The sequence below is a fragment of the Acinonyx jubatus genome, chromosome A2, assembly GCF_027475565.1.
Source record: "Acinonyx jubatus isolate Ajub_Pintada_27869175 chromosome A2, VMU_Ajub_asm_v1.0, whole genome shotgun sequence".
Classification (NCBI taxonomy): Eukaryota; Metazoa; Chordata; class Mammalia; order Carnivora; family Felidae; genus Acinonyx; species Acinonyx jubatus.
The window spans coordinates 76,318,508-76,340,628 of NC_069383.1; the positions used below are offsets into that span (position 1 = coordinate 76,318,508).

At 34.9% G+C, this 22,121-nt stretch overlaps 2 protein-coding genes across 12 annotated transcripts in view; one reads left to right on the plus strand and one right to left on the minus strand.

The window, feature by feature from the left end:
* Positions 1 to 5,773, plus strand: part of SLC25A40 (solute carrier family 25 member 40) — a 68,172-nt gene extending 62,399 nt beyond the window's left edge. For both annotated transcript variants that reach the window (XR_003424555.2, XR_003424553.2), the window contains one exon: positions 5,667 to 5,773. The gene's annotated coding sequence lies outside the window, so the exon portion shown is untranslated. The remainder of the gene's footprint in view (positions 1 to 5,666) is intronic.
* RUNDC3B (RUN domain containing 3B) overlaps positions 1 to 22,121 on the minus strand; it is a 149,480-nt gene that overhangs the window by 10,917 nt on the left and 116,442 nt on the right. For 6 of the 10 annotated variants that reach the window (XR_008296875.1, XM_053218507.1, XM_027071809.2 and 3 more), the window contains 2 exons: positions 16,894 to 17,040; positions 10,198 to 10,319 (listed from right to left, as the gene is read on the minus strand). Coding sequence is in view for 8 of the 10 variants with exons in the window: in XM_053218507.1 (XP_053074482.1) it covers positions 10,198 to 10,319; positions 16,894 to 17,040 (269 nt within the window). In the remaining 2 variants the exon portion in view is untranslated. Of the gene's footprint in view, positions 1 to 10,197; positions 10,320 to 16,893; positions 17,041 to 22,121 lie in introns of those variants that run through there. The other 4 variants (XR_008296876.1, XM_027071811.2, XM_027071812.2 and 1 more) reach the window with 2 other exon arrangements.

The window sequence follows — 22,121 nt, forward strand, 5'->3', positions numbered from 1 at the left end:
AGAATTACTACAATTCACACTTTCTGGTAAAACAACACATAGCACTTGGGACAAACCCTGCAAGTAGATGAAGCTTGGTGACCTACACAGAAGGATTGCTTATCACATGCCAAGTGTATAAATGAAGGCAGAAGAAATTCCTCAGACTAGATAAAAGAAATTTTAAAGCAACAAGCAATTGGTGTGACTGATTCATGCACCATGAAGGATTTCTGTTAAGACGTCAAACGTCAATTTGCCATGGAATTCCTCTGGCCTTTGAAGGGAAGCTATTTAACCTGCAGAAGTGTTTGATTTAATTGAGGAAGAAAAAGAAACTCTCAGGCGGATAGCAAAGTGTACACATAAAAATGTACAGGATACTTAGTACCTTGAGAGAAAATCCCTGTATCAGTGGAGGATTGTTTTGGGAAATGGTTCACTGTTGACACAGAAAATGCTACTGTAAGCAAAGACAGCCACTGACAATTTTGATTAAATGATTCAGAAGAGACTGACTCTGAATACAAAGAAGTTCTTTACAACTGAATTCACTTTTATTTTCCTTTTTACAGATACAGAGGAGGTCCAGTAATTTTTTAAATCTATGCTTAAAGTCTAATACAAGAAGCAATGAATAATCAGAAAATAAAATTGAGAAAGCAATTCCATTTATAATAGAATCTACAAGAATAAAATAGGAATAAATTCAAATGAAGTGCAAGAGTTGTACACTGACAACTACATACTACTGTTGAGAAAATTCAAGGTTGAAACAAGTGGGGAAACATTCCATTTTTCCATGGATTCGAAGACAATATTGTTAAAATGGCACTATCTCCCAATTTTATCTACATATTGTGTAATCCCCATCAAAATTCTAACTGCCTTTTTTTCTAGAAATAACAAGCTGATTCTAAAATTCCTATGGAAATTTAGTGGAGTCCAAATAGCCAAAACAATCTTGAAAAAGAACAAACTCCTGATTTCAAAACATAAATAGTATAAACATAAAGACAGTGTGGTACTATAGTATGAATATGCACTGGTACAGGCATACAGACCAACAGAACAGAACTGAGAATCCAGAAATAAGCCCATACATGTATGGGTAATGCATTTCAATAAAGAGTCCTAGGACCATTCAGTTGGGGGAAAGAATAGTCTTTTCAACAAATGATCCAGAGGCAAATGAATATCCACATGCAAAAGAATCAAGCTGGACAATCAGCCCACACCATATACAAAAACTTAAATCAAGTAAGATCTAAAACTATAACACTCTTAAAAAGAAACACACGAGTAAATCTACATGACTTTGGATTAGGCAATGGTTTCTTAGATGTGACACCAAAAGCAAAAGCAACCACAAGAAAAATCAGTTAAATGGGACTTTGTCAAAACTAAAAATTTTGTGAGTCAACACTAGCAGGAAAGTAGAAAGACATCCCTCAGAATGGAAAAAAATATTTGTAAATCCTACATCTGACAAGGGCCTACTATTCAAAATATACATTGCAAGTAAAAAAAAAAAAAAGGCAATGCAATTTTTAAATTGTCAGAGGAGTTGAATAGGCATTTATCTGAAGATGATATACAAATGGCCAATAAGCACATGAAAAGACGCTCAATGTTATTACTCATTAGGGCAATGCAGATCAAAACCATGAAACTCCATTTGATACCCACTAAGATGCTATAATTATAAAGACTGTCAATAACAAATCTTGGTGAGGGTGTGGAGAAAATGATACACATACGTTGCTGGGGGGATTATGAAATAATACAATTGCTGTGAAAAAGTTTAGCAGCTCCTCAAATGGTTACACATATGTTCTAACCAATTCCATTCCTAGTTATATACCCAAGAGAAGTAAAATATGCGTTCACACAAAAACTTGTATGTGAATGCTCATAGCAACATTATTCATAACTGCCCCAAAGTGGAAACTATCCAAATGCCCAAATGATGAGTGGATAAACAAACTGTGGTATAACCATACAATGGAATATTACTTGTGCACTGAAGGGAATGAAGCACTGAGACTTGGTACAACATGGACGAACTGTGAAAACACAATGCTAAGTAGGAGAACCTACACAAGAAAGGCTACATATTATATGACTTTATTATATTAAATGTCCAGAGTAGACAAATCCAAAGAGACAGTAAGTACATTAGTAGTTACTCAAAGACTGGGGGAGGGAGGAATTGGGACCAACTACTAACAGGTGCAGTGCTTCTTCATTGGTTGATGGCAATGCTCTGGGATTAGTGGTGATGGTTGCACAACACAGTGAATACACTAAACACTAATCAACTCTACACTTTACAATGGTGAATTTTATGTTAAGTAAATTACAATAGTTTTTGAAAGCCTAAAGGATCTTTTAAAATAAATGTAAAAAAATGCTAAGAGATATGTAAACAATGTTATGATTTAATTGTTGGCTCTTTTCTTTTGGGGGAGCCACATAAAATAATGGTGTATTTTAAAACCCAAGTCATCTTAGATTTGCTGAAATATGGGACGCCTGGATGGCTCAGCTGGTTGAACATCTGACTTCAGCTAAGTCAGTTCATGAGTTCAAGCCCCGCACTGCGCTGTCTGCTGTCAGCGCAGATCCCGCTTTGTCCTCTGTCCCTCGCTCTGCCCTTCTCTCTCTCTCTCTCTCTCTCTCTCTCTCTCTCTCTCTCTCTCTCTCTCAAAAATAAAAAGATTTGCTGAGACATAGGTAGCTAACTAGTAATACTGTAATAGGAATTGTCACATAAGAAGGATTAATAAAACCTTTTTTTTTATTTTTTAACGTTTTTTATTTATTTTTGAGACAGAGAGAGACAGAGCATGAACTGGGGAGGGGCAGAGAGAGAGGGAGACACAGAGTTGGAAGCAGGCTCCAGGCTCTGAGCCATCAGCCCAGAGCCCGACGCGGGGCTCGAACTCACGGACCGCGAGATCGTGACCTGAGCTGAAGTCGGACACTCAACCGACTGAGCCACCCAGGCGCCCCAATAAAAACTTCTTGAAAAAAATGACAACTTCTCACCCTTTTCCTTCAACAATTATGGTGCCATTTTAACTTCTGAGATATTCTTTTATTTAGCAATCAGTGGGAATGTAGAATTGCTTTTTTTTTTATACCTTTCTACTGTATTATTCATTAAAATACATCCTTGAGGAATGTAAACACATAAAAGGTTATTCTATGTAAAGGCATAAAAGGCCTGAATCAAATTTTAGAATACAAGCATAAATTTCTATTTTTTTCAAGTCATAAGTAACAAATCTCTATTTCTTAAGATTGTTCATATGGAGTTAATAAAAATATTTGTAACTAAAAATGCATAAATATATAAACTAACAATGATTTACAGTTCCACCACCAAAATTAATTACTTTTAAATCTTGACATATTTGGCTTCCACTGTTTGTTTTTAGATGGAAAAAACAATCTACTATGTTTATAAAAGTGACATACATTCATTGTAAAAATTTAATCAACAGAGTAAAGCACACAAGAAATTTTAAATTACCATTCAGCTTACATTCTGACAGAAAAATATTATAAAATTCATATGATATACTTCTCATAAAGTTTTCATTTTATTTTTAACTGAAATTCAATATAAGAAAAGGCCAGTAAAAGAAATGCTGAACTTCTAATAAAAATTTTTTTTGAGATTTAATTTGTAAAAGATTACTCTATATTTAGAGAGCATAAAAAACATTCATACTTTTGCCCACCACATCTTGGTGTTAACTGCAAGCATCAATTTTATAATTATCTATTGAACTCTCAAAACTCAACAGGAAAAAAAAAAACAAAAAATAATCCAATTAAAGAACAGGTAAAATAAGCAAAGAGGTAGTTCACTGGAATATACAGATGGCAAATGAGCACACGAAAAGATAATGAACACTATCTGCCACCAGGGAAATGCAAATTAAGACACAATGAGATATGACTGCATATCAACCACAATGGCTAAAATAAAAAATAGTGACACCACCCCTTGTTGGCATGGAGGTAGAGACACTCAATTGCTCATCCAATGGTGGTGGGAATGCAGAAGGGTACACTGAAAAAGTCTGGTGGTTTCTTATCAAGTTAGACATGCAACTGCCATACAACCCAGCAACTGTATTCCTAGGTATATATTCCAGAGAGATGAAGGCTTAGGTTCACACAAAAACCTGCAAACAAACCTTCATAGCAGCTTAGCCCATTCAGGCTGCTAGAACAGAGATACCATAAATTGAGTGGCAGCTCAAACAAAAGAAATTTATTTTCTGGTTTTGATTTCTCATAATTTTGGAGGCTGGGAAATCCAAGATCAAGTTACCTGCACATTCCATGCCTAGTGATGGCCTATATCCAGTTCACAGCCCAGCCATCTTCTCACTGTGTCCCAACATGACTGAAGAGCAAAGGAGCTCTCTGGGGTCTCTTTAAGAACACTAATCCTGTTCCTGATGGCCCTACCCTCGTGACCTAATCACCTCCCAAAGCCCACATTCTGATATCATCACACCAGAAATTATGAGTCTGGCAGACACAAACATTCAGACTATAGTAGCAGCTTTACTGCCCCCAAATGCAAACAACTCAAATGTCCTTCAATGAGGGGTTTTTAAACAAAGGTGATAATATATACATACCACAGAATATATTTTAGCAATAAAAAGGAATAAATCATCGATACACAGAACAATTTGGATAGATCTCAGGGGAGCTATGCTCAGTGAAAATAAAAATGCCAATCCCAACAGTCTATATACTGTCTGATTTACAAGTTCCCTTCATAACTTCATGACAAAATTATAGTAATGAAGAACAGACTGGTGTTGGCCATGGGTTAGGGAAGGGGCAGAGATAGGGCAAGGCTGGGAAGGAGGTGGGTATGATTACTGAAGGGCAGTACAAGGGACCCTGGTGATGATGTAACTATTCTGTATCTTGACTCTAGCAATGTGTACACACACCTGTACATGGGATAAAACTGCACAAAACTAAAAACACACAGTGATGAATACATGTAAGTCTGAATGAAATCACTGGATCATACCATCAGTTTCATGGATGTGATGCTGTACTATAGTTTTGTAAGATGCCACCACGGAGGCAAACTGGGTGAAGGGTACACGGATCTTAAGTGCATTTGAATCCACACTCACCTCAAAATAGTTAAATTTTAAAAAGGATAGCTAGAGAAATTCCTTAAAATATGATAAGCAGTGAGGGAATAGTGCAGAATGTTAAGGAATGCTAAATGAGCAGAATAATCTTGTGCATTTATATTTTTGTACTGCTTAAGTATTTCTTCAGGGTAAATTCCCAGATGTGTGACTGCTGGCTTAGAAAGTAAAAGCATGTAACTTTACATTAACTTGGGGAAGACTTAAAGTATTTTTTTCCATTTCCTTGTGTCTACTTTTATGTCCCTTCAGGATGGTTTATAGCTCTCCTCTTACTAGGAATAAATTTAACACTAAATGTGCAAACTCTAAATATTTTATCTTTTCTGTTGCTATTTAAAATGTCACCCCCACACACACACTAACAGAGTCTCTTACTGATTATTGTTTGTACATGTAAAAGCTAATGATTTCTGTATAATTTTATATTTTGCTACTTCATATAACTACTTTTATTGTCTAAGTATTATTTCTCTTGTTTTCCAGGTTCATGCCATCATCTGCAAAAATCCAACTCTCCTGTCTCTAGAAGTTTCTTCTTTAAATGTGCTAGCTACTACCTCTAGTATAACATTAAACAGTGGTAGAATCAATGTGGTATCTTAGTATTTCCTCATTAAGTAAGATACCCGCTTTGGGACAGAGACATTCATACATACTCATGGAAAAGAACTATTATTTAGTTCTTTTTTCTTAAATGTGTCACACAATGTTGAATTCTGTTCAGGGCTTTTTTGTCATCTGTGGGGACAACCTTTTCTATCTTAGACCTATTATTATGGTATTATATTAATAGATTTCATAATATTGAATTAAACTTACATTCATGGGTTAAATGTGCATGGTCATTGTATACCATTTCTTTTTGTGTGGCTAAGATTCTGTTAACTAATATATTATTTAGAATCACTTATCAATATAAGTGATACTGGGCTATAATTTTTTATTTTTTAATTTTTCATACTGTATCAAATTATATTTATCCCCTACACTTTTATTTGTTCTTTCTGCCTTTGTTATTAGCTAGGTCTCTAATTTGTTAATTTTAAAAGAAAAATGATTGTTCATTAATTAGATCTGTTTTTCTATTCTTTATCTCAATTTGTGGTTTTATCTTTATTATTTTCTTCATTGGCTTTTTTATTTACTTTGTTTTTCTTGCCATATTGGTCTAGGAAACTTGATTCATTTATTTTCTTTCTTTTTAATGAAAAGGTATATATATAAAAATTATACACTTTCCTCTGATTGGCTTAAATAAATCTCACAAAGTGCTATGATGAGTTTTTATTGTCATTTTTTAGAAATGGGTAATTTCAGCTTTTCTTACTTGCTGTTTCTTTTTCTACAGGATAACAAGTCTTACTTTCTGTTTTAACTTCATATTATTTGGAATGGTTTGTAGTTTTGTTCTAGTTGTTACCTTTATCCTTTATACAACTAGAGAAGTGTAATGCTAATCTCATCCTCTTCCCCTTATGAATTACTCGATCTTTTTGCCTAGAAGCCCTGAGTATGGTTTTTTTTTTTTTTTTATTTTTAATGCCTAATTGTTTTAATACCATATGTCTTGCTGGTGATTAATACTGGTTAATTTTCTCAGGCACTTTGTCAGCCCTGTCAATTTGTAGATTTTAGTCTTTTATTTCCAGATATTTTTCTCGGATTAGAGATTCAGTATTAGTTCTGCTCCACTGTTTTATCTTCCTCAGTGACTTCACTGATAGATCTTCTTTGCTTGACTTCAATTCAAACACTTCCTGACTCATTTTACTTCTTTCTTCATTGCATTTTCATTCTCTTGGTTCCTTTCCTGCTTTTCTTCAGTGTTCTTTATTAAGTTCTCTTTCAAATCTATTCTTTAGACAGCTTATTCTTTAATATTTACTTCTGATATAATTTTGCCTTTTTCTACATTTCTTTCCAGAGTGTAATCAACTACCAATTCATTTCTTTCTGTTTCTGGAACATTTCTGTTCCTAGTTTTTGACTTCTAATTTAAAATGTTTTTATCCTATCTTTAAATGCTTGTTTGAAGATACTGAATAAAATCGTATGGTTGTATTACAGGATTTTTTTTTTTTCCTGCTTCACTATTGTTTTTCTAGCGGAGGGTTTTATCAGAATTGTTTTCCGCAATTTAGGCATTTAAAAAAAACAGTAATTTTGTACACATAGGAAGTCTAGCTGATTTGATTGGCTGGTGAAACTTTTCATTCAAGAGCAGCCTCCTGTGTCAGTGTATCAAAGCAGTTTCCTAATTGTATGGCTTTTATGGGGGTGGAGAGGGTAAGGATGCTATGAGTGGAAAGGATGTGTGTCCTTCAAGTTTTACAATTTTTTCTTTAGTTTTACACAATCCTAAATGAAGTCCTTTTTGTTGTTGGGTTTCAGTTGGTGAATTTATTCTTTTTTTTTTATCATTCTATTAGATATTTGGGTATGGAAAGTCTATAAATAATATTTCATCTGTTATTTAACCTTGAATTCTTAAAGCCAAAACTTCTCTGTGTGTGTATGTGTGTTTACACATTTTATTTTTTAGAGTAGTTTTAGGTTCATAGCAAAAGTAATAAGCAGAATGTACAGAGATTTTCCGTATCTCTATACAAAGCCTCTCCCATTATGAACATCCCCCACCAGAGTGGTACATTTGTTACAAATGATAAACCCTACACAAACATATCATTATCAAGCAGGGTTGACAGGTTACATTAGGGTTCACTTTTGGTGCTGCACATTCTATGGGTTGGACCAATTTATAAGGACATGCATCCACCATTTTACTATCATACAGAGTAGTTTCACTGCCCTAAAAATTCTCTATGATTCACCCAGTCATCACTCTTCTATATGTTTATTTTTATAGTATAAAAATTACCCATTATTAATCATGACCTATTGCTGTTAAAATGACTATAATTATAAATTGATTAAAATACTAAATAAATGTGTCTTTTACATTGAGAGTCATCACAAGTAAATCCACTACTGAATTAATTTTTAAAATATACATATTCTAAATTGTGACAGTGAACTCAGTTTACTCTCTTCCATTTACATTAGTGCCATTAGGATACTCTATTATGCTATCTTTATTATCCACGTCATCAAAAAAAGATTCACATGTAGTCAGTACACAGTATTTACAAAACTATCAATATAGACTTAAGGCCCTCTGAGAACATTTCAACAACTCTTAAAAGAAGCAGAACATTCAGCTTAACAAAATTTCCCATTGCCTGAGCCTTCTTGTTACCTGAATTTTTATACTATCCACACCTTGTACCTCACATTCTAAGACATTCATTCATTATATACTTATTCTATCAAAAAACATTTAATAATTGTCTATTATGTGACAGGCCCTAGTAACACACTGGTGAAAAATATGGGTAAGTTTCCCTACCCTCATGAAGCTTACATTTTAGTGGCGAGTTAGAGACAAGAATCATAACATAACACAGGGCAATGTGATAGAGTGTCTGGAGTGGGTGGATATGGAAATGGGGATGGTTACTTAAAGTATGGTAGTCAAGGAAAACTTCTTTAAAGAGATATTTCAACAGAGATCTGATAAGGAGGTTACCATTCAAAGACTTTAAGAAAGAAGATCTAGGGCAGTGGGAAAAGCAATTGCAAAGAGTGGAGGCAGGAACCAGACTGAAGGAACAGCTAGGAAGTCAGTTTGCTGGGGTGCAGGGAGCAAGCAAAAGAATGGTATGAGGTAAGGCAGAAGTTGGCAAAGACATGATCATATGGGAGGCCATGATAAGCAGTATAGATTTTAATGTGATTGTCATCGAGACCACTGGAGAACTTTAAGTTTGGGTATAATATTTTCTGACTTATATTTTCTAAGAACCCTGACTACGATATGGAGAATGGACTACGAGGAGACAAGAATGAGAGAGGAAAGATCAAAGAAAAAGCTGTGGCAGCAGTCCATCCAAGAGGCTTGCTCCATGTGACTTAGACTAGGGTTATAATAGTGAAGAAGATGATGAGTCAATGTAGACAGCATGTGTTGTATGGGGAGTAACAGGACTTGCTGATAAACTGACTTGGAGTTGTAAAGGGTAGTAGAATCTAGTAAGACATATGGTAGCGCCATTTACTGCAATGCAGAAGACAGGGAAGAAACTGGAGACACAGAGGAGTGCAGGTTCCCCTGCAGTAAGGAACTCTTTCCCTAGCCCTCACCTCACACACACTGGCAGAAGGAGAACTGGGTCACAGAGATAAAAGATGTGAGCACCATATCACACCAGCACCACTTGTCCAACCCAAAGTTCTAGAGTCACAGCCCTAGCATACGCTGGGGATAGGAAAGAAAATAACTTGCAATCAACTAAGCTACTGAAGCTTAAAAATACGTAGGCTGAGTCTTAGACAAGAAATGTGGTTACGAAAATGACCTGAAAAGTTTTGGAATTGAACCAAGATGTTGTCCAGGAAGATGCAATACAAGGGAAAGAGGGGTTGACAGAGCACAGCTGAAAGCAGTAACAGGAAAAAATAAAACTCTTACATCTATTCCCCAAGGTTTTCAGAATACTTAATAAATGAGGAACCAAAAGTGACTTGAGAACGAGGAAGTGGTCAGTTGTATCAAAGCTGCTGTAAAGTTTAAAACGATGAAGACAGAGAAGTGACTTTCGAATTGCAATATGGCAGTGGCCGACCACCTTTTAAGTGGTCATTTTAGTCATTTTAGTAAGCTGTAGAGACACAAAAGCCGAATCAGCATGGGTTAAAACAAACAGACAAACAAAAACACAACAGGACAGGAAGCAAGGGAAATAAAAGGAAAAATTACAATCTTCTGAGAACATGAGCCACAAACACATGAGAAAAAAACAAAAAACCAAAAAACAATACCAGACCTTTAAAAATCAGAATGGCACTTTCATTCCTAGCATCCTTCACAGAAATGCCACTACTGTTCAACATTCTGCAACCAAAGCATACATAGTGCAGGAAAAACTAATTTCCAACTAAATTTTTCTTTTCTTACCTTCAGTGATTAAATTTAATGTGTCTTGTTTTCCATCTCCTTCTTGTGAATGACTTGGATCCAGCGAAGTCTGAGAAAGGCTAACTTCAGCTGATAACTGGTCAAGACTTTGATAACTTTTTCTGTAAAACAAGAGTGAAATACTACTTGGATTTCTTCTCACAAAAAAATAATTTCTAGAGATATTCTTCAATGTTTTTCTTCAATTTACTGAGTTTTGGTTTATTTCTCCACAATTTTCCCCCTCAACTCTGTCTCTATTGTGGTTGCAATATGATCTCCATTATACTTTTCCCTCTACCCTCTTTGGAGGTCTCTGGGATTGATCAACTAAAAAAGAAAAACAGTTTGTCAGACTAATTTAAACCCTTACACAAATTTTTGATTATTTAGCTGCTTAGAAAATGGAGACTTTCTGGTTATTATCAATTTTCTTTTCTTTTTTAGTAGGCTTCACACCCAGGCTGGAGCCCAGTGTGGGTCTTGAACCCACAACTCTGAGATCAAGACCTGAGCTGAGATCAAGGGTCAGATACCTAACCACTAAGCCATCCAAACACCCCTGGTTATTGTCAATGTTCAAAGGAGTGGAAAATCTACAGATTACTCTTAATGTAGAAACCAAAATGATATAACTTAATAATGATGTATTATCTCTCAGGCACTTCAAAATTCACCAATGTCTTGATATTCTTATGGATGCTTTTACATAAGAGTAATTACAAATTACCATTACAAATTCCTCTAATTTAGAAGTTTAAAAATCTTGGATTATAAAATAGGTGTTTTTGTTAATATACTATGAAGATAACTAATTTTCTTCCCTCATGTATTTGCTACTGTGATTTCGATTTCCGTTAAACAAATTAAGAGAAATGAATTGTAACAGAGGAAAAATTCCATTATGTATGGAAACTTAATAAGGTTTATTATTAAACTTTCCTCATATTTCTTTTGTCAAGATAAAAACAACTCAAAAGACTTAGGCAGTTTTGGTGTTACTGACATATTGACAAGTAAGAGAATGGAATTCAATATTATTTCCAAATATATCTGATCCAGGAAAAATAGTATGTTTTTCAGGTTTAATATCTATTTCCCAAGGTAGCCAAACCCTAACTAATTTCCTAGAAATGTCATATATTCTATGATAACATTACAGGAGAGTATATGTAATTTAAATGATCTATTCCAGAGCTATTCTCTATTCAGACACAGAAGAGTAAACTTACAAATTTATTTAAAGGAGAATCTATTGTAGGAAACTTCTGATAACTGTAATACATAAAATATATTATGAGCTATACAACATGTAATAAAGAAGGATAGCCAATATTTATATAATGCTTCCCACTATATAGGTACTGTCCCTACATGTTTATATAGATTAATATATTTACTCCTCACAAATACTCTAAGAGGTTGGAATTATACTGTTCCCAATTTATAGCAGAGTTAACCAGGGCACAAAGAGACTAGATTTGAACCTCATAGCCTGGCTCTAATTCTGTCTCATTAACTTCTATGCTATCTCCTTTCCTACTACAGAGAGAGAAAAAAAATGTTTTCTGTTTTATGAGAAACCCTTCCTAGGTTTCAGTTTGCTTACAGAGATTGACCACGTCAACTATACTGTATGTAATCGTATCACTGAAAATTTCACTTGACTTTCATTAAAACTGTATTTCTTTAGCTATACAAGAAAGCAGGGAACACAGGAATTCAATAAAGGAAGTTATAAATAAGTTTCTTTTCCAAATTATTTTTCTGTGCCTAATAGGTAGAAGGCCTGTCTTTAAATGGCTTTAAGGGAGTTTCTGACACTGGACTTTCATCATTAGAAACTTGATAAAAAGTTACTATTATTAAATTTAAAAAATTATAAGAATATTTACAAACAACAAAGTACCTAGTAGCAAAACAAACATCAAATTAATTTGAAAATTATAAGGACTGAGAGCTTGACAGCACACATTTATAGAAATCAAGTATTGTCACTACTGGAGGGGAGGAAAGCCTGCAAAAGTCTATAAAAGCAATCTCTGGTAAAAGCAACACAAAATGAGCTTTCTGCGTGAACTATTTAAGTTCCTTTTAGATATCATATTTCCAAATCCAAAGTGATTATGGACACTTTCTAACCTCTAATTTGTTACACTTAGTAAACAATCTTTCAGTTTACAGGCTTCACTTAACCAATTGTCAATGAACATAGAAACAGAATTTGGTAGACAATGACTTCTGAAGCAGTATAAAAATGCCTAGGCAAAATTAGGCACCTGAATCAAAAGATATTAAGAACAGTACCATGTAATATCTTCCTTGCATGAAAATGATTACAGATCTACCACCTGGGAGAAATCTGGTTTAGCTGTTTGTAGTAATGACCAAGAAAGGTTTTCCACATTCTTACCTGAGTTCCAATGCAACTGGTGCTCCACCTGACAAACATGTTGTCATGGAGTAAATTGTCTATGGGAGTTCTGTCTTTAAAAGGTCACCACTAAGTCCTATTTTAGAATTCTAGACTCATTAGCATCATACTGTAAAATTGAAATGTAACCCACCAAACACATCAAGCCCATCAACAGTCTAAGTCTACTTTCCAGAAGTGAATTTTTCAAGTAGAAATAGCTTACTTATTCAAAATAAGAACCCCAGATAGTAAGACAGGAGTTATGTCATAAGCATCTGGGACATAAAACCAAAAACCAAAAACCAAAAAACAAAACATTGCATTCAATATCTAATTACTTAAAATTTTAAATCACTCAAATCCAGACTTGTATACAAAGAATTTGGACACCAAATAAAGGCAAATTAAAAGGAAACTGAGTAGGCCTGAATTCACTTATGAATATATTTTCTACAGTCTTAGACTTCATATCAATGATCAGAAGTAATGATATCGATAATCTGTATCACCTATTTGCCCAAGAGATATACAGAGGTCAGTAATAATTTACATTATCTCATAGTCATTGGGGAAGAGAGTATTAGGCTCAGAAGGAGACACTTTCCACATGTAGAAAATAAAAACAAAGATACATACACTATATACACAGAGGCACATACGTGTGTGCATGGAGCCAGAGATAGGCTGTTCTTTTTATTCTTGGTTTGATTTTCATAGAAATGTGTTTAAAAAAGAAAACAAACATTTCCTATAGTAGAATACTGATATACTTTTAAACTACTAAAATTAATGGAAGGATGCAAGGGAGCCTGAAAGGGAAGGCTTGTATGCGAGTCAGGTCAATGCAAAATTTATAAGTTGTAAAAGATTTTTGCAGTCTCAATGCTTTGGGGAGTCCTACTCCAAAAATACTGGAAAGATTCACATAAGAAGAAGACCCTATAAGACATTTGAAGTAATTATACCTACTTATCAGCAGTCATTCAAAAATGTTAGCCTAAAGAGTAGATCATGAATGGCATATAAAAGCTCATAATTCTTAATAATTTTGTGAATGACAGCCTAAATGAAAATAATGATAAATTTACAAGACAAAAAAGCCTAAGTAGAAAATAAAAAGATGATGATAATGAATCTGATCTTTAGGGATGGAAATGGGTGGCTTAGGCAATAATCTAACAAGATTATATAATATAATAAAATTATATAACCTGTATCTAATAAGCTCATGTGACCTAGACTTAACATATAAATATAAATAAACATTAAAATAGGAACAAATTGGAAATAAAAAAGTAATCAAATGCTCTCCAGGTGTGTGTTAAGGGAATGTGCTTACATATTTATTGTTGAGTTTTTACAATCAGCCTATAATGCTTGAAACATTTTTAACAAGATATCTCTAATGTTTGAAATAAAGGATAGAAAATCTAACATAATTAATATTGCCAGGTCTAAGTAATCAAGAAAACAATGGAAATGATACTTCTAAAGCTTTATTAACAGTACAATAAATGAAACTAAATGTAAAATCTTCTACTATGCAAAGGATTTCTTCCATGAGTAGATGACAACATAGCTAAGTTACCCAATCACTCATTTTAAGAAATGTCTGCAAGACCAAGAAATTGATCAAGTCAAATAGCACCTTCTCAGTCTTTTCAAAGCTAATTCAGCAAATCTCCTAGAGAAATACAGGCATCATATTTTCTTAGCAGGAAATTATAATTATAATACATATAATGACTACTTATATGGTCAATTTCTCTCTCCGAATTATCAAGAGCACTAATGTTCCTTATTAAGAGATTCTGGCCACTTTGATAATAATTTGTAGGTTCTCAAAAATGTTTGTTAAACTACTGAAGATATTGGTCAAATTAAGAGGAAAAAATGATGAGGTTAGTTCAAGAACTTTAGCTTATATTACAAATTTGAGAACAGCAAAAACTAATCCTGAGAAAAGCTATGATGTTTCAAACATGATTTATACAGCACCACTCTAATCTGAAAATCCAAAGTCTCCATTTTTACATTAAAAAGTTGCATTAAAAAGATTATTTGTTCAGAACATCTGGGGATTTGCTGGTCATTTTAATTTTACATAGGTTTTACAAACTCTCAAAGGAGAGCTTGGGACAGTGGGTGGGTGTATATTCTCCAAACATGGAAGACACAAGGTTTTCTAAGAACATAAAAAAAAGACTATACAGAGTATAAAAGATTTCGTGAGAAGTATTAGGTGCCAAGCAACTTATTACTCATTTGAACAGGAATTAGCCCCAGTATTACATGTGCAGAAGGTAAGAGGAGGTATTGCTTAGTGTTGTTACACATCAAGTAGGGTAGCAGAGATTACTTTTAAATCCTGACCTTACACTCTAGGTCCAGTGATCTCCATACTACACCTGCAAACATTTTGCATACTAGCTGCAAATATTTTGTTCAGGAATAGGGCCATCTAAAGGCAATAACAACATCTACAGTAAGGCCAGATTAAAGGATGATGCTGAGAAAGAGCTAATGGAGTAAGTAGCTGAGTCAAGGAGTATAAAATCGGGATCCACGTCAAACAGTTTCACTACTTTCTTTTCTGATACTCCAATTACTTTTGCTGCTGCTATAATACTTTGTAAAAGCTAGTCATTATTACCACATACAAAGGTAAACTTGAAGTAACTCTTCCATTTAGACTCACTGGTTCCTCAATAGGTAGCTCTACAGGCAGCCAGGGCTACAAACACATCTTTTTGGCTAAAATATTTTACCTTGTACTACCTAAAGTAACAATGTGGATATTGTAGTAAAAAAGCGTATTACTAGTCTTTTAACTTGTCAGGAGTTAATCTTTCAATATTTTTATAGTTATAAAAGCAAGAGTATCTTGTATGTTATATAGAAATAAGAACCAAGTATTAAAATAGATTCAGTTTTTTCATCATATATCAGAAATATGAATAAACTAATATTTTTATTACTTACATACATTATAGAAAAATAAAATTATATACCAGTATAAGAAGATATACTCTAGTTATTCAAATTTTTCATAGGGGTATATAAGGGAACTAGATCCCAATCCATGAAAGCTTCAGTCAATACCTTGAATCATGGGCTAGTAGATAATGAAAACAGTTCTAATGATTTATTCTGTAAATAATCTGCTCACTCTTCCTTATCTCTAGCAATCAGTGAAACCAACAAGCAAAAAAGGCAACAGAAGCTCAAATTTATTTTGAGTATTCCCTCTGATAAATGAAAAAAATCACATAGTAAACAGGCGGAAATTAAGTCTATGCTGAAACAATCCCTGTAGAAATGTCTAGCCACTAACTACCTAGTGAAAAGCACCCTAACAAGCACAAATGGAAGTGGGTAACTCTACCAGTGAAGTGTAAATACAAGAACTCTAAAAGAAGAGTAGAGAAACAAACAAATAAACAAAAAAAGAGGGAGGCAGGCAGGGAGGGGAGAAGAAAGGAAAGAGAAGAAAGTGGGGGGGAGGAGGAAAGGGAGAGAACAGAAGGGGATGGAGGGCAACGGGGAAATAATTAGAAAATTAGCTGAAGATAGGAAAATAAAGATAACCAAAAAGTTATCAAGATGGACAAAATGTCTAAAAGCCAAAAGAAGGTAATACAAAATTTAAGTTCAAAACGAAGATACCATAAAGGAATGCAGCCTAAGATTTGGCAGATTTCTCAACATTGCAACACTCTCACTTAATGAAATAGTCCTGAAAAGGGATAAAAAATAGGTAAAGGATCTTGTGGCCAACAGGTGGGGTGATTATATCTTCTATAGCCTCCAAAAATTAGATTTATTGAAAATAAGCAAAACTCGTTCAGACCCACCAAGAACAGGTAAGTATCTTTCCATTCTTTCATGAGATGGAATTTTTTCTCACTGGCAGGACAATTATTCCTAAGGCAAATACAAATACCAAAGCTAAAATTCAAAAATAGGTGGCTCATTAAATATGAGCTCATAGACTTAACTGAAGGACTGGCTGAAGACTAAAGGAGAAGCAGGTAGCCGGTACAATACTGCTTAAGAATTTCTTAGATACTTTACTTCCCCAGGGTGCCTTGGCTTCAAAATACTAACATATTTACTGCTTTAATCTGACTTTATCAAGCCAAAGTAGTCTTAAATTCTACCTTTGCCCTAAAGTAATAATGAATTCAGAAAGACGAATACGTGAGAAACCAAAGTGGATAACCAAATGTTTTGGTAGAACTAAATTTGTAATTAGTTGGAAAAAAAAGTATTACACTTACTCATACCACTGTTTATTGTGTTTTCGGTAAAGCAACGTATCCAAGGCAACAGCATTGACATCCAGAGCTCCTGGGGAAGGCCACTGGTTGGTGAGGTGGGCAGTTAACTCTTGTCTTGATCTTAAATCATTATTCTTTAGCACAGTCCTGTGAATATTAAGATGGTGAGTGCTTTTGTCTTCACTGCTCTGCAATGGCAGAGGAACCTAATGGTATCAACCTGGCCCCCAAAATTCATCTTTTAAAATGGTACGTTAACAGATTGTCAACAGAACTACAGGAAGACTAGTTGGGGCTATGACTATCTCCTACAATATGCGTTTTTCACTTTTTCTCCAAAGGCTGTAACAAATCACTAACGTGTGAAATGCAGACTTTCAATCTTTTACAGAGATGTTACTAAAGGACTAAAGCTGAATTTCACATCTTACCTAAAAAACTAGGGTGATATCTTAAAGTTATAGATTATCAGATGCCAGTTAAAATAAGAAAAGATTGCATGTGTATGATTTTTTAGCTTCAAAATTCACAATCTATTAAAGTCATTTAACTCAGTAAACAAAAAACAATTAAAATGAATAAAAAATAAAACCACATCAGAAAAACATAAAATTAAAAATCCATAAGGTTTCTGCAATTTTTTTATAAAAGTGACCACCAATAAATCTTTATAAAAATAATTCCATCAGGGCATGTGGGTGGCTTAGTTGGGTGAGCGTCCCACTCTTGATTTCAGCTCAAGTCATGATCCCATGGTTTATGAGTTTGAGCCCCATATGGGATTCTCTCTCATCCTCTCTCTCTCTCTCTCTGCCCCTCCCCTGCTCACGCATGCTCTCGCTCTTCCTCAAAATAAATAAACATTTTAAAAAAAGAAAATAATTAAATCAATGATAACTACATTGAACAATACAACCCACTGGAAATATTTCCATTTACAGAATGAGGCCATTATAATACATGGTTTATTCTCATTTTTGTAGAACCGTTAATAACAATTTTCAAAAGAAGTTAATTTTTGCCAAAATTTAAACCTCACAAATCACTGTCACAAGACTAATTCAACATTTGAGTCGGTAGTTAAAGATAATTTAAAAGCATAATTCTAGGGGCACCTGGGTGGCTTCAACTTCTGACTTCAGCTCAGGTCATGATCTTACCATTGCTGAGTTTGAGCCCTGGGTCGGGCTCTGGGCTGACAGCTCAGAGCCTGGAGCCTGTTTCAGATTTTGGGTCTCCCTCACTCTCTCTGCCCCTCCCCAACTCATAGTCTCTCTCTCTCTCAGTCTCTCTCTCTCTCTCTCTCTCTCTCAAAAATAAAATAAAACCATTAAAAAAACTTTAAGTTTAAAAGCATAATTCGGGGGGGGGGGGGCTGGCTGGCTCAGGTGGAGCATGCGACTCTTGATCCAGGGGTTTTAAGTTCAAGCCCCACGTTGGGTGTAGACGTACTTAAAAATAAAAACTATTAAAAAAAAAAGTGTAATTCTGTTTGCAAAGGTTGTATTCTACTTCTAGCTAAGGCTTCAAAATATAACCTAGGCAAGCCACATTCTCCAACAGGAGTCCATGACTTGAGTGTACCAAAGTCTTGAGCCATCAGCTCAGAAGCAGGGAAGTAGGAACAACTGTCCTATTGTGGATGGCAGAGTCAACAGTGTGCTGGCAAGACAACCCTTCACTAAAGAAAATTAGCCTGCACAAAACCTCTAGCTGGAAATGATTCAAATGGAACAACCCCATGTATATGTCTCTAACAGTCTAACTATGAATATTTCTGATTTTACAGGATATCTGTGTACATTTAAAAATATTTGCTCCACTATATCCACAAAGAAATAGTATTTGATGTAAATACTAGATTCTCAGAATTGAATACTAAAAAAGTAAAACAGGCAGAAGTCCGTGAGAATGTATCACAAGAAGATACTCGTTTTGACTATTTTCAACAATTTCACAGGAAAAGGATGAAAAATTTAAGAAGAATGAAAAATTTAAAAACCTTAACCTAGGTTTTTATGAAAACAGTAAGGAGTTCAGAAAAATTACAAGACTGATAGAAAAAAATCTTGTGACGCCAAAAAGGGGATTACTGGCCAGAGAATTTATTACAATAAAGTACCATTATTTTGGCTTTTTTTTTTAAGTTTATTTATTTTGAGAAAGAGAGGGTGTGAGCAAGTACCCGTGCAAGCAGAGAAGGGACAGAGAGAAAATCCCAAGCAGGCTCCATGTGCGGTCAGTGCGGAGCCTGACACAGGGCTCAGACTCACAAACCATGAAATCATCACCTGAACAGAAATCAAGAGTTGGACACCTAACCGACTGAGCCACCCAGGTGCCCCTAGACTTCGCTTATTAGATTTTTCTCCTTCACATATTCACTCTCTAGGGTCTCTACTGACTGTCACTGGAAAACAACTTCAATGTCATAATTGGTTTACAGGAAGTATCTACAGCAGAATGCAAGGAAGGCAAATGGGCATCTGAGGAAATGACATTGGAAAAATTCAGTTAATGACAAGTAACTGAACAACTTCCAACTTAGAATATGTTCTTTCTGGAAAAGCAAAGTTTTACACTGCATAGAATGAAAAAAAAAAAAGAACTAAGTTTTACACAAGTTTTTACACATTAGTCCATGGAAAATTTTAGTCTAATGACAAATTATTGTATTGTCTTTAGACTTTTGTGTTTAGAAATCCTAATGACATTGTTTTCTAAGGGAACTGCCTAGTCCTTTGAAGCAGGAGATAAGAGATTTCAGTGTACTGGATGGGCATAACTTCATCCATGCTGCATCTGTTTTCCACCTTCTGTGAGGAATATGGAGGGAAACACACAATGCTGACATTCAACTTGATACTACAAAGGGAAAGGTTCCTGGAGGACCTTTGTGTAAGGCCCTTTCACCACTTCAGTATACTAGGGGCCATTAAGGCACCTTGAAAACCCACCCTTGAATTCTGAATCTTGGCTCAGTCTATTTAGATAATAAAGAGACAAAGTAGTTTATTCATTCTAGCAATGGGCCCTGACCAAAATGCACCAGCAAAGAGATATACGTGGAGTTCTACTTCCCAACTCTCCGAAGTAGCTCAACCTACCTCTCTCCAAGCCTACTTTTCTAGTCTTTCTATCCATTGCTTGAGTCATTGATATCAATCTAACAAATTCCATTTGTGCTTAAGAGTTGGTTGGACTTTTTTTTTTTTTACAAGCGAAGTAAAATGAGGGTATTTTTCTCATTGGCCAAGCTTAAAAGTAGGTTCATCTTAAGTCACTCAACAATTACTGTCATTACCTTGTGGTCAAATCAGTGAAAATTAAAGGCAAAATTTTATGAAGTTAGCATTTAACTTTAATAAAAACGCTAACCAGGGGCGCCTGGGTGGCGCAGTCGGTTAAGCGTCCGACTTCAGCCAGGTCACGATCTCGCGGTCCGTGAGTTCGAGCCCCGCGTCGGGCTCTGGGCTGATGGCTCAGAGCCTGGAGCCTGTTTCTGATTCTGTGTCTCCCTCTCTCTCTGCCCCTCCCCCGTTCATGCTCTGTCTCTCTCTGTCCCAAAAATAAATAAACGTTGAAAAAAAATTAAAAAAAAAAAACAAACGCTAACCAATGCTAACACTAATGAGCTAATTTAATAATTAAATTATTGTATATGAGATAGATGCTACTTGTCACTTATATCTATGTTCTAAGTCTCTCACTAACAACTGAATATTCTGTCACTAAGGTAACAATTCTACAGGAAAATACAATAAAGGAAATTTATTAACATATCCGTAATATATTTACCACACTAATTTTAAGAACTTTCCTGTGGTATCCACCCCTAAATTGCTAGATAGCTAATTTCTCTTCAGATTTTCAATAGAAATTATGCAAGAAGTTTGCCACAAAAAATATAATTCAATATCTTGCCCCATAGCTTTACTGAGGTATAATCAGCAATTAAAAATTGCATACATCTAGGGGCACCTGGATGGCTCAGTTAAGCGTCCAACTTCAGCCCAGATCATGATCTCGTGGTTCGTGAGTTGAAGCCCTTCATCCGGCTCTGTGCTGACAGCTCACAGCCTGAAGCCTGCTTCAGATTCCGTGTCTCCCTCTCTCTCTGTACCACCCTACTTATGCTCTCTCTCTCCCTCTCTCAAAAATAAACATTAAAAAAATTTTTTTAAATTGTATACATCTAGAGTGTACAACTTGATTTGATATGCATATACAATGTGAGTAATCACAAGATAATTAACATATCCATCACCTCACAGTTACCTCTTTTTTGTGTGTGATAAGAACACTTGAGATGTACCCTCTTAGAACATTTCAAGTACACAATACAGTATTGTTAAGTACAGTCATGTTGCTTAACATTAGATCTCCATGATTTATTCATCCTGCATAACTGAAACTTTGTACTTATAGACCAACATCTCCTCATTTCCCCCTCTATCTGGGCCAGAACTGGTAATAACCATTCTACTCTCTGCTTCTGTAAGTTTGACTATTTTGGATTCCACATATAAATGAAATTATGCACTATTTGTTTTTCTACATCTGATTTAGTTCACTTAGCATAATGCCTTCAAGGTTTATCCATGTTGTTGCAAATGGCAGGATTTCCTTCCTTTTTTTAAAGGTGGAATAATATTCCATTGTGTTTATGTGTGTATATAGACACAGAATCTTCATATATCACATTTTCTTTACCCATTCATCCATCAGTGAACACTGAGGTTGTTTCCACCTCTTGACTACTGTAAATAAGGCTGAAATTAACACCTAAATGGAGATATCTTTTTGAGATTGTAACTCCATTTCCTTTGGATAAATACCTAGAAGTGGGATTGCTTAAACATAAGATAGTTCTATTTTTAATATTTTGAGGAACCTCCTACTCTTTTTCAAAGTGACCATACCCATCTATAGTACTACCAACTGGGCATGAGGGCTCCCTTTTTCCATATCCTCACCAACAGTTGTTTTCTAACACCTATCTAGTAACAGACATTCTAAGTAAGAAGGTATTTCATTGTGACTGTGATTTGCATGTCCCTGATGATTAGTGAAGTTAAGCATCTTTTCATATACCTATTGGTCATTTGCATGTCTTCCCTGGAGAAATGTTTATTCAAGTCCTTTGCCCATTTTTAAGCTGAGTTAGATTTTTGCTATTATGAGTCCCTTATAGATTTTGAATATTAACTCCTTATTAGACAGATGCT